Source organism: Oreochromis aureus, linkage group 22 (assembly GCF_013358895.1).
Source record: "Oreochromis aureus strain Israel breed Guangdong linkage group 22, ZZ_aureus, whole genome shotgun sequence".
NCBI classification, from domain to species: domain Eukaryota; kingdom Metazoa; phylum Chordata; class Actinopteri; order Cichliformes; family Cichlidae; genus Oreochromis; species Oreochromis aureus.
The window spans coordinates 21863396-21876772 of NC_052962.1; the positions used below are offsets into that span (position 1 = coordinate 21863396).

General features: G+C 39.8%; 1 protein-coding gene across 6 annotated transcripts in view; it reads right to left on the minus strand.

Moving 5' to 3' along the window:
• The window catches only part of trps1 (trichorhinophalangeal syndrome I), a 115525-nt gene that overhangs the window by 52522 nt on the left and 49626 nt on the right, over nucleotides 1-13377 (minus strand). For all 6 annotated transcript variants that reach the window (XM_039605815.1, XM_039605817.1, XM_039605816.1 and 3 more), the window contains 5 exons: nucleotides 13226-13341; nucleotides 6600-7212; nucleotides 6150-6364; nucleotides 5430-5640; nucleotides 5065-5305 (listed from right to left, as the gene is read on the minus strand). In XM_039605815.1, coding sequence (XP_039461749.1) covers nucleotides 5065-5305; nucleotides 5430-5640; nucleotides 6150-6364; nucleotides 6600-7212; nucleotides 13226-13341 — 1396 coding nt within the window. The remainder of the gene's footprint in view (nucleotides 1-5064; nucleotides 5306-5429; nucleotides 5641-6149; nucleotides 6365-6599; nucleotides 7213-13225; nucleotides 13342-13377) is intronic.

Here is a 13377-nt window from a genome sequence, read left to right on the forward strand (position 1 = left end):
TGCACTTGGATTATGTAATTGTTTTGCTGGTATATTTATTAATGATGGTAGGCCACAGTTTAACAATTGGTATCTTGTAGTTATTCATATTCCTTTGTCAATATCGTCATTTACCACATAATTCACTTAAATCCAAAATTACACTTGCTTAATTGCTTCACTCAAATGTCATAAGAAAACACCGCTTTTCTCAACACTGCCTGTTTTATTCTCTTAGGCTTTTCCCACCAGTAGGTTATTATCACTGCATATTACAGCAGAGTGAGGGTTTTACAATAGCAGACAATAAACACGGACCAAAAGTCACTGAAAACAGGGAAAAAAAAGCATATCCAGAGTCATTTTTCTCCATTTTGCGACTCTCATCCTCTGTTTTCTGCTTTGAACCCTACCATAACAATTCCTCATCCAGGAAAAAACAAAAACAAAACATTTAAGGCGTGAATTTGAAAACAATGAGAAGATATTGCAGATCAACACCCCCACAAACATTTACAATACGTCGAGCTATATAACCTCTCAGAATATTCTATGCACGCCTCTTTGCTGTCTTGTACGTCTGATGCATGATTTCTATATGACAGCAAGTGAAAATACTTAAAAAAATATATACTTCTGACATAAACTTATCAAGGAAAAGTCATTCTTATTCATCATCCTGCCTCATATTCTCTTTCTCCCTTTATTAGCTGTTAAAGAATATATAAAAGGCCTGCACCTCTAGCAGATCACAGAGGCTGAAATATTTGCAGAAATTTGTGAGAACGTGAAAAAGCATATAGTGTGTCCATTAGACTTATGTCTCCAGAGGCTGAACAACACAGCAGCCTTGATTTGTCATCAGCATCCACACGTGGACTGGCGTACCTACTGATTTCATCAGTTACTGGGTCTGTCACTGTTAACACTACACATGTAGTGATTGCTGATCTATCTCAGTAACATTAATTCAACTTTTTTCCTACGGGAAATATTGAAGCAGACATAAAAATATGCTTTTTCTATCTGTATTTTAATAATAATTTATTCATTTGTAATAAACAGTTTCTAGTTTGCACTAGAATTATGCCCTAAAGCTTGTTTTGATAAATCTGGCGCCGTGAATCCGTGGACAGCGCCTGACCAGTGCTGTGCTTATGGCTTATTTGGGGAGTTATAGTGAGTTAATACACAACAGAGCCAGCACAGATTCAAAGTTTTATAGTTTTGCTAGTGTTTACGCTCAATGCCGCCATCTTGGATTGTTAACTCTGGGTTACTGGGGCTGCTCTGACTTTCCAGAGGCCCCTCAGTCTGAGTTCCAGATTCAAATTCTGACTTGGAACTCGGAAATTCAGATTTCTGACTCCTTTAGGATCGCAGCATTGTTCCATCAGTAGGGTAAGAAACAGCGAGACAGTGGGAAAAAAGTTTGTCTCTTTTTTTCTCCAAATATCTTATTATAGCAATGCACTCCACGGCATCCGGAAGCATAATTTGTGTTTTGTAGACTCACTAGCCACTTCATTAGGTTCAGCTGTTCAACTGCTTGTTTATGCAAATGTCTAATCAGCCAATGATCAAGTTCAAACCGAGCAAAAATGGGGAAGGAAGGTGATTTAAGAGTGTCTAAATGTGGCACGGTTGTTGAGACAGATAGGCTAGTCTGAGTATTTCAGAAACTGCTGATCTGCAGGGACTTTCCCACACAACCATCTCTAGGGTTTACAGAGAGTGGTCTGAAAAAATGTAAAATATCCCGTCAGTGGCAGTGCTCTAGGTGAAAATGACTTGATGAGAGTATAGAGAACGGCCAGACTGCTTCAAAATGATAGGAAGGCAAAGGTAACTCAAATAACCACTTGTTACAACCAAGGTATACAGAAGAGCATCTCTGAATGCGCTCCTGCCAGCTAAGAGCAGGTGACCTAGGTGACATTCACCTGGGCTTACCAAAATTGGACAAGAGAAAATTGGAAAAATGTTGCCTCGTCTGATGAGTTTCAATTTCTACTGCAACATTCGGATGGAAAGCATGGCTCTATCCTGCCTTGTAGCAATGGTTACCTGAGTATTGCTGCTGACCATGTCCAACACTTTATAACCACAGTGTACCCATCTTCTGATGGCTCCTTTGAGCAGGATAACCCATCGTATCAAAGCTCAAATCCTCTCAAACTTGAACATTACAATAAATCTTCGCTACTCAAATGGCTTCTTTGGGATGTGTTGAAAGAGGAGATTCAGATCACTGGATGTGCAGTCGACAAATGTGAGGCTATAATGTCTGAGGACTGTTTCCACAACTGAATTTAGGCTGTTTTAAAGGCAAAAGGAGCTCCAAAGTGGTACTAGCAAGGTGCAACGAATAAAAATGACCGGTGAGTGTAGTCCACTGTGGCTTCACCATTGGTTGGCTCCCCATTTGTGGATAAAATCCTTTTTACTGTGACTGGCTCTACCTGGACTAACACATATATATCTGATATGTGAGTAAAGAACCTGTGTGACTGGGTGCTATAGGTGTGATTATAACATGACCACTGTCAGCCATCAGATTGTACTTCAGGTGTATATCAGCAGCTAGGTGAGAGTTTATCTATAAAACTTATAGATTGATTGGCTTCCCTCAGCTGACAGTCTTTTTCACATCACACAGCACCACCCTTTGAACTGAACACCCTATAACTACATGCTGCATTTTGTTTTCTAAGACTTGGCCTTCAGATTTCCAAAAAAAAAAAAAAAATGTTGTTTTTAGATGTAGCATGAAACTCTCTGGCTTTATTTCACTTTTATTTGATTTGAGCTCCAAGATTCAGAGCTTAGATTTTGTTAAGGACGTGAGTGAACTGTTAAATGCCCTGCAAACTCTGCTTTGTCACCCTCTCTCGCTCTCTGCTCAGCACCTTTCTCTCTGAATTTCTCTCTCTGTATTTCATTCACCTTCCCTCTTACATTCCTTCTTTTAACCTTCTTTCTTCCCTTCCCGTCTTTCGGTCCTTGCCATCTGCTGTTCTCGTCAGGCTGTCAAAAGAGAAAAGTTCTCGAGCCGCAAACTGCGACGGCATTGTTTTTGACTCAGGAAAGGCTCGTCTCTGAATGTGCTCCCGATGTGAGTGCTCTAAAACCTTAACTGAGAACCGTTCAGATACTCCTGTGAACATTTTCGCTTGAATTTATGAATCCATCCGCAGCTTAACACACGAGGTGCCCTTTATCATCAATCCAATTTCGTGTAATTAAGTTATCTCAGTGTGTGGGCTCTAAGCTCACACACTGAGTATCCATAACATACCTGGGGCAACGACAGAAAAACTAACAGCTAGGGCAGACGAAAACTGTGAATTTCTCTGCATTTAATATCTTCACATATTGCTTGTGTTTCTGCCCTCGCATGGAAAGAAATTGTCTTTGGCATCGCTTCTCGTGAGGAGTAACCACATTTAAAAACTTTAACACTGGCAGAGAGTTTGAGGCCCTGTGCCTGTGTGTGCTGCATGGTGCTGCAGTTTAAGGGAGTGACAGCTGCCTCTGCCCCAGGCACACAGGCTCAGAGAGGAGGATCTCCATTCTTCATGGGAATAAAGAAAGTGCAGCATATTGTTTTAAAACCCTGACAGCAGAAACGATCACAGCTTATCAATACTGTGTTCTTTGATCATTTAGCCTGATTTAGATACCAATGCCAAGTGACAACATATAATAAAACATTCTGATCAGTAGTGTAGATTAGTAACTGCAAATCTCCACACAACTATCTCCACTTTTTTGTGTCTTTGGCCCCAACTTTCCCACGCCACTCCCCTCTTCCCCACCCCAACTCATCCTTTCATTTACTTTTTCTGTCACTAAATCTGAATCTAGAAAACAGGATTGGCTGTGGAGTCCAGTTTAGCCTCTACAGCCTGTAAAAGTGAGTTTTTGTGTTTTGTATTTTTTAGAAAACTATACATCTAAATTTACTGTAGACATTTACATGTGCAAATAAAAAAACAAATTCCCACCTTCAGGGAAACTTAAATCCTTCTTGCACTTGTCAATGCGAGACAAATGTAATATTTTTGAAACCTAGATTTCATTTTTCGATTAAGACCTTTCCACTTTATTTTTTCACGTAGCGCAAGACAAATTCAATAGGACCTTTCTGACCACTCACTTTCAGACAGTGAGCAGACGTGGGTGAAATGTCAAAGACTGTAAAGCTTGTTGCAATATTGGGGTTTTTGCTTCACAGGCATCCAAGGTGCATTTAAAGAGGAATGCGTCTTAAGTCGTCTAATCTCCAGCAATGTACGACATGGAGTAACTTTAATGTGAACATAAGGCCGAAGCCTTTTGCCCCTCAAGAAAACAGCCCATAAGCCCCAACATGGTGCTTTCATAGATATTCGACTCATGGACTTCATCACAGACGGGTGTGTGTAATATCAGTTTGAAAATCTGTAACACGGGCTATAAATATGTGATCATATCTGTGCAGCTTCCAGGTGAGAATGTCAAAATGGTGTCTGTGAGTAGCTTAAGCGTACAATTTTCTTTCTTTTTTTCCTCTCACTGAACATTTACTTGATAAGTGAGTGTAAAAAGGAGAATCGCAGGGGTCTGAATCAAAGCACAGGAATTAGCACCTAACTTGAACAAAACTTTTCAGATTCGTGCCTTTTTTTTCCCATGATGAACTCAATCAAAGTGAATACTCAATCTGTATGAGATTCTATGTCTTAAAAAGTTAACTGACTGCATGCATGGCAAAAAAAAAAGCACTGATTTTTGAAAAAGATGGTAAACTGAATGGCTCAATTCTTGCAGAAAAAAAACACTACATAATGTAAAAAAATATCATCATCAAGAAGCTACTTTTGGCTGCTCCCTTATTTACAAGGGCTACAGGGGGTAGCTCTGCATGTTTGATCGATTTGGCAGATTTCTTTTAAGTCAGATGCCCCTCCTACCATGACCCCAAAGGGATTTGTGTCTCGTCCTGGGACCAACTGAGGCACTGTTAGCTTATTAGCTTATTAGGCAGGGGGAAAAAAATACATCCTATCAAATAACACAATTATAATGACCATGCAATCTCACCTGTAGTGTCTAAAAATCTCTTCTTCCACTTCTGTAATGAAGTGACACTTTGTACATGAGTACTCCCTCTCTCCTGCACCTCCTCGCCCTCCTTCCTTGTCTCCCGCAGCTTCTTCCTCAGCTTTGACATGTGGGGGAGCCCCCTTTAGGTTGATCAGGTTGTGGCAGCTTTCATAGTGTTGCAGCAACACGTCAATGTCAGTGGTAGCAAATGCACACTGGTCACACAAGTGGGTGACGCCTACGACAGGAAAGCGGGACCAATCAGAAGCAAGAAGCGAAGAATTTAGGTTCATGCTGGAAAAGCTCCAGAATCAGGCTTCTGATAAATGTAACATATATAAATAACATATGCCTCCAAATACCTTGTGTGACAACAGGATGGGCGGGGTTAGAGGGGTGAAAAGTACAACCAGAAATCCCACTGTGGTCGCCTCTAGGATTAGGAGGAGTCACGCTGGGTGAGGTGGTGACAGCGGGTTTTGAACCAATGGCGTCCTGCTGTTTGGCGGGTTGAGGGAACTTTGAACAGCATTTGGGGCAGGTGGGCTTCCGACAAGCAAATGGGTGGGATACCTGATGAGACAAATTAGAAAAAAAGGTAAGTGCAAAAGTGGTTTGAACCTTTAAATGCTTTACTGATTAGTACCAATATATGTGTATAAGAAGAATTTGAAGTCCTCCTTTTCTTTTCTCTGGTTTTGATGCTGTGGCGTAGCCGTTTTTTTTTTTTTTCGATGAATCTAATAAAGAAGTGGAAGCCAGCAGTACCAGTATGAATGTGCATTATTAAGTAAATGATGCCACCCTCAATTTTGGATGTTAACCATCCTTTTTGCATTTTTAACAGCTGCAACAGAACTGTTGGCAGCTGGCACAAAAGGAGGGTGGGGAGAGTGCGTGGGTAGACTGGGGAAAGCAAGGGAATTTTAACTAGGCAGGAAATTGGAACAATTAACTTTACACTTGTTCCTATATTACATTTTATTTTTCCTTTGCTTGCAAAACAGCTCTTTTTTTTCTTCTAATTACCAAGCAGGCAGCAAAACAAGCAAATAAACATTTCAATATTTTATTTATCTCACCTCCCCTAGGTGTTTTTGTGGCTGACAGAGACCCTGTGGACAATACATGCAGTGCTGAATGCTGCAGCGGTGGATGGAGTGGTTATGCTGGTAGTGCAGTAGTAAAGGTGCTACTACGATCACATCCGCACTGTGGGCCATGGAGTACCGGAAATCACACAACTGACAGTTATAACTGGTCACAACTGCTTCTGAATCACTGCTGTTTGGGTCTCCTAGGAGCAAAAAGCAGAACAAGAGTAAATAAAACCTGAGCAGAAATTCAAATATTATCACGTATAATTCCTATTATGATCATCAAGGCAAACAAACATGAGGTGACAAGCACCACAAACAATAAAAGAAGACTCATTTATTGAGGGCAATCATTTATGTTTGCTTTAAGCAGACACAATCTACCAGCAGTACCGAAAATCATCTTACTGCCACGTTCCAATACATCTTCATTACCTTGGCTGGTGGTGGAGAGGTTGGATGGCTGATCTTTGCGGCCTTTTGATACCATTTGGTCTCTCTCTCCTCCATCTCTCCTTCCTCCTCTTTCTCGCTCTCTGTCCATCCCACCAGGATTAGAGTTGTTGGGGCTCGTAGTACCACCGGCGTTCATTTTGTGTCTTTGCTCATAGTGCTCTAAAAGCTTTGCAGAACCCCCCGACCACTCGCAACTCCAGCTGCAGAATTTACACCAATAATACGTCTGCACGGCACCTCGACCAGCCTCCCCCACCCAGCCCGATGAATCCGAACAAGACCTGACTGGGATGAAGTACCCGACCAAAGAGTCGTCCTCCGCGCGCACCGCAACTCGCTCGGCCCCGTCTAAGGCTTGACTCCGTCCCTTCAGCTGGTTGTCGTGCGTTGCCAGGTTATTTGTGGTCAGCAGGGGTGTGGTTGGCGGTGTTTTGACTTTGTTTGGGTGCGAGGAAAGGAAATGTTGTTCGAGTTCCAAGGAATTACTGCCCATATACGTGAAGTTGCAGAATTTGCAGCGAAAGTACTTTGTGTTTCCCTGGCAATCCGAGGTCTTCCGACCGATTCCAATGAGGGTGCCACCCAACGTCACCTGTTGATAGGCAGAAAAGAAGGAATAAAAATATATATTTAATGCATAAACAGTTTGATTAAGAGGCAGGCTGCTTGCTTGTTATCGCTTCATGCGAATAAAAGATGGGTGTTTTTATTTATTGTCCATTTTCCAAATGCGTGCATTTCCTAAAATTGCTGCTGCAAATGAATAACTACATATCAGACTCTTAATCTTTGAAAATAAAGAGCAATTCAGGAATTTATTTATAATTCTTTAAATAGTGAAAGCTAATGCTAACTTTACATTTAATAAAGTACTTTACAGGATTCAGAAAAGGGAAAAAAAGACAATGAGTGATTATACTGCCTTTTCCTTCAAACAGACAAACATGAAAGAAATTAGATACAAGGCAGTTATTTTTATGTTCCTAAGCAGCAGATATTTAAAGGACACATGGCACAAGCCACCAATCGTAGAGCTGTGCAGGATAATTATGCCTTAGCTACTCAAACCCACAATGAACATAATCCATCATTTTCCGTATGTAACTGTAGACAATTAAAAGGCAACTCTAAGTCTAACTAACCAACCAATAACAAAACTACTAGGCTCTACTGTAGTATTTAGGGTCGAGGCCAAGGTTTTATATAAGTCAGCAACCTGGCACTGATTTTTTTTATTAAGTTAGACTCTAGACAGTAGGTGATTACACTGTGCTCATGGCTATGATAGTAATGAGGCAATCTGGCATGCCTTACAGTGGCAATGGACTCACTACTGTACAATATAGATTTGTCTCTAAATCTGTGGTTTTAAGCTAACTATGGGCAGTGTGGTAACAGAGCTGCATGCTGCATGTGATGCAAGCAAAGATGCAAAGCTCCACAGATAACAGAACACCAAACAGACGCAATGTTCTTGTTTATCGTTTCAATACTAGGAATTAGATCTCAGAATCAGCAAATATGCAGCATGGCAGTTACGTCAATTGGTGTGAAGAACAGATTAGCGGGGAATGTTCTGTTTTGCTTTTATGTCATGTTTCCTAGTATAATGGATTGCTAGCATGTAGTTTTTTTGTGTATGACAAGTTGTATATGTTTATGTATTTTTCAGACTTGGATTTTTTTTTAATAACAAGAGATACAAGTTTGTGTCTACTACTATTTTTTGTTCATGTTATACAAATACTGTCCGTTGTTTGGGATTTTTTAGCACAGAAATGAGTTTTTAAGACACACAAAACTATTTATTTGCCCATTTTTATGCTTATGGTTAAAATATATTAGGATTAAAAGTGGGATTGAAGGTAAGAAATTTGGAGGTTTTTTATGATGGTACAAGGACATTTTTGAAGATGAACGGTGTTAAAGACTTTTTTCTCTCTGTGTGTTTGTCTTGTTTTTTTTAAAGAAACTACAATCAGTTCATAGGACAGTTGAAAATCTGAACTTTCATAGACACCAAGAGTGACAGTAAGGCAATCATTTTGCCAAAAAGGGTGGAAAAAGTAATATTTGTACAAAGAATTAAGCGTGAGATGGTATACGTCAACTCAGCTAAAGAAAATAAATGTTAAAGTCTAAATGAGAGTCATTACTGTACGTGATCTCACGACAGAAATTCAACAATTATCTCATCCAACAGACCCTGCCCAGACAATTAGCAAAGAGCAAAGCATCAAGTAATTTCACCAGGCAGAATGTGCAGGAAGACATGACCGAGAATATGAGACAGGGACAGAGTGAAAGAAAAGAGGCAAAGGGCGAACGGGACAAGATGAAAGAAAAAATTGCAAGTTGAAGAACAGAGCTGCAGAAAAAGAAAGAGGTGAAAGAGAGCCGGGAAGCAAATTGAGAAGTTAGAGAAAAATGGATTAGATAAAGTAATAGAGACTAAGAAAGACAAATCAAAGAAAGAGGGCAGAGCAGAGGAGAAGGTGAAGGAGAGACAAAGACATGATAAGAGAGACAAATGGAGAACCAGGAGAGAAGAAGACAGTTAAATATGTCTGACAGCTGTTTCATTATACTCCCTAACAGCCGATTATAACTACTGGTTCTCCGTCTGCCTCTGTCACTACCTTCTCTCCTTTCCTCCTCCATCTCGAGCACTCTCACTCATTCCTTCTCCCTTTTCTCCTCTATGACTTTTTTGGGGGGATCTGGAATCTCATTGGTTGACATGGAATCTTGTCTTAGCAAATGACAACATGGAATTTTCCAAACGTGGGCGGGAGAGAGAGAAAAAGTGAGTGAGGGATGGAGAGAATAGAGACCCCTTTCATTCGTTTTTTTTTATATATATATATATACTTTCACTTTTTCTTCATAATGACGACTTAAGCCCACTGGATTTTCTATTTCTGATTCGTTGTGCGTATGTGTGTGTGTGTGTGTCTGCGCGCGTGCGTGAGCACAGGACTACTGTGTGTATGTGTATTACTGTGTCCATTACGTGACTTTAGATCATTACAGGCTGCTGGTTTAAATGAAACAGAACTCCTTCACTGTTCTTCACACACATACACACACACACGCACGTTTATTGAATCATCTCACTAAATCTTTCACACAAAAACATCACAGTTCATGAATACTCGAAATCCTAATCCCTGACCCAGTTATTGCCAAAAATGGGCTTAATGAGCTTATATTTACAGCATATTGTAAACGTTTGACGATTAAAAAATTTTTTCCAAGCGAACCTGCAGGTTATTACTGAAAATACTGCTAAACTGATAGGTGATTAGATACCACTGATCTGATTTAAGATCTCATTTAAACTTCGTGACTCTTAAGGTAAAAATCGATCACCATAAAATTTGATATCAGATGATAAAGTACTCATAATTATTACTATTTTTAGGCTAATCTGCTCACTACTTTAGAGAAGGACGTGTGTTTTAGACTTATTTAGAGAATGGTGACATGATGGAGCTCTGCCAGCCAAAAGGTTTTAGCTGTCCCAGTTTTAACAAAGCCATTTCATAATAAAACTGCCCGCTCAGCTGCTTTATTAGTTCAGCTAAATTTTGTTGTAAATACTGACATTCAAGCAAAAAGTATATTTCAATATATCTAAAAAATATACAAATCAAAAGCTTGGAGAGTTCACATTGAGTAAGTGATGTGTACACATGGCAAAAATAGCAGACACATGAGCAGTTAGTCTGAGGCTTTAATGTTCAGCACTAACATGCACGGCAAATCAATACTGGCGCTGCTGATTTCACTGATTATGGACGCCTGGTAACACAAAGAACAAAATTATTAAAACTATTTTTATCCTCAGATTGATTTGGTAATCTGTTGATGCCCGCACTGCAGGTACAAAACGCATCTCTTTTTTTCAAAAATGTTTTTTTGATTATTTATGATTAGAAGTTTGAATATAGCGTCCCAGTATATCTACGACATTCACCTTGCAGAAGGAATTTTTAGTTGCACCTGCAAGTTTGCAGCATCCCCTTCATTCACCTAGTTTTATAAAAAATGAGCCCTCAATATGGGGATGAGCATGGGTCTATTGAATTGTTTAACAGCTATAATCATGCACGTGGTGCACATGCGAGCGTTTGTCCACACACGCATTCCCTGCAAAAGATTTGGGAAGTAGACACTATGGCTTTTGTGTGCGCGCGCACGTACGCTTGAGTATGCATACCCCCATATGCGGGGCCTGTCTGCCAGGTGCCCCGGTTGTCTCCCTTTCTGTGTCTATCCATCTGTCAGTCTATAAAATTTTATAACTTGCAGCACAATGCCTCCCTGTCCAAATAAGGCACACCCTATGTTACAAATCAGTTGCAGATTGCTCTACCCAATAAATTATTCCATTCAGTTATGAGCCTAACTTTGCAGATTTATTACAACTGTGATTACAGCAAACCGTTAACTAAATCAGTGTTACTTGTATTGGATCAAAGTTTCTAACTATGATTACATAAAATGTTTCATATACAGTATGTCGCACTTCTTCAAGTTATTATGACATACAAATTTAATAACTGTAACTTTGATATAAATGAAATTATGGCAACTTTTTTTGAGTTTACTTTTAGAACTTTACGCCAGTTTTACTAGTACATGTTGGTGCACACAGTGATGCGCATTAAACATATGCAAACGAGACCGACACTGCATTGCATCCATGAGTGCAGATTTCTGATGTTACTGTTTTACCTCAAAATAAAAGAAAATTGTTGTATAATTAATTGTAAGATTATATAAAATGTGCTGGAGCCCTGCCATAATATCTAACACCAGTTCTAGTCGAGGCATAAATGCGTCAACTGTGTTTGTTATCTTGCAAAAAATCTGTTTCCAGGGTAACCCACGTGGAAAAGAAATACAACAACAACTTTAAAAAGTTTCACTTTTGCTTCCAACAGTAAACTTTTATGTTTTATACGCAGATGACTCAGATGATGTCAACGTGGCCACTTTCACATTTTTCTCACACTACATAAAGTTTACTTGATTTATACCTGATCCGTATAAATACGTGGCATGGACAAAATAAAAGCATATTTAAATAACATCATTTGTACTTGTGTAATAACAGCATTATTATAAGCCTAACAGGAAATACACAGAAATACATGTTTCTTTACTATTTCTTTGTAAAGGTTTTAGTTTTCTATTAGTTGAACGCACATCCGCAACATAAGGCCTAACCACAGTTCTGACACTAAACCATTATATATTGTTGGAGCTCACACCGTGATCCTTGTCGTTGTTTCTCTACATTTCCACTGCGGTAAAGAAAAGACTAGGCCCATCACTTTAGCTGTTTTAACATGTGGGACGTCTGAAAAAAGTTTTGATGACGTTCCATCATGCCTCTTTTCCGCACACATACACACACAGACAGAGCATCCACGGCGGACAGCCTGAAGCCTCCCCTTTGGTTATAAAAAAAAATCTAACCACGCACCTTCCCGTAGGGTTGTGAAACAATATAAGCCTGTTTATTACTACTTCAAAACGCAACCACTGAGAAACAACCAGAAAATAAAGTTTGGTTTGTCTGATTCACGGGTTTGTTCACATTCACTTTCTAGCATGCTTGACCACAACTGCTCAGTCTCTCTCATTCCCTCTCTTGTTCTTGCGCTCTGAATCAGACATGAAGGCCCGAGTTACAATGTGGTATTTACAAGCAATACTCAACAAATTCTGCGGAATACCTTGAAGTAAAAAAAAAGTGGTTTTACCATCTCAAATGACTGTGAGATGAGACAAAACGCTGCAGTTAGGCTACTTGACAAATGGAAATGCATTGAGTCCCTCCAAAAGTTTCTAGACCCTGGGAAAAGTTCCTGCGGTGGAAAAACGGCTTATGAGAGCTTCCACGCTGCAGGAACTAACTCCAGGGGCTATTAACAGTTAACAATTTCTACTGCGGGGACCAGGGAAATTATTCTACCCCTGAACAAAAGAAAAGGAAAAAAAAAAACCTCCCCGGGAGATTAATACTTTTCAATAGGTACAGAAATTTCTGGGTGAGGCTTGCAGCACTTAACATTTTTGATCACACACACACGACATTTCAAGGGTTGGAAATATAGACAGTCAACCGTCTGAAGCATGTCTGGATGTCTTAGGATCCGTGAGAGAAAAATCCTTGGGAGTTAAATTTCCTGGTACTTTGAGCGGAAGCTCTAAATTAATGGGAGAAGAAATGCTTTTTGCAGTCTGGCATGCTGGCAGGATGAGAGTCACCAAATCTGAGAGCATACTGTAGTCCTCTTGTGGAAAATGGGCCACAGATACCAAAATTGGCAAACTTCAAGAAAAATAGTATTTTGGAATACCACACTGACTTTTATGAAAGCCAATCAGCTCCGAAAATTAAGGCTTTCTGTGGGACTGAGGAGGTAAACGAGTTTAAAGGAAGGGTTTTTATTTTATTTTATTTTTAACCCCTTTTAAAATTCCTTAAAAGCCCTACTACAGCACACAGTTTTTGTTTTTTAAATATATTCAGTTATTAATGGAAGGAGTATTTTAAACACTTTTATGAGTATTTCACACCCAGTACTTACCTGTACGTCATATGTGCCATTCATCATAACTGTCCTATGCTGCTGATTCTGTATCTCTGGTCTTGTCTTCCCCAAGTCTTTGGCTTGGCTCCTCTGCCCTTGTCCCGCCTGTATGTCTGACATGAGAAATGCAAGAGGGGGTCAGACTGGTA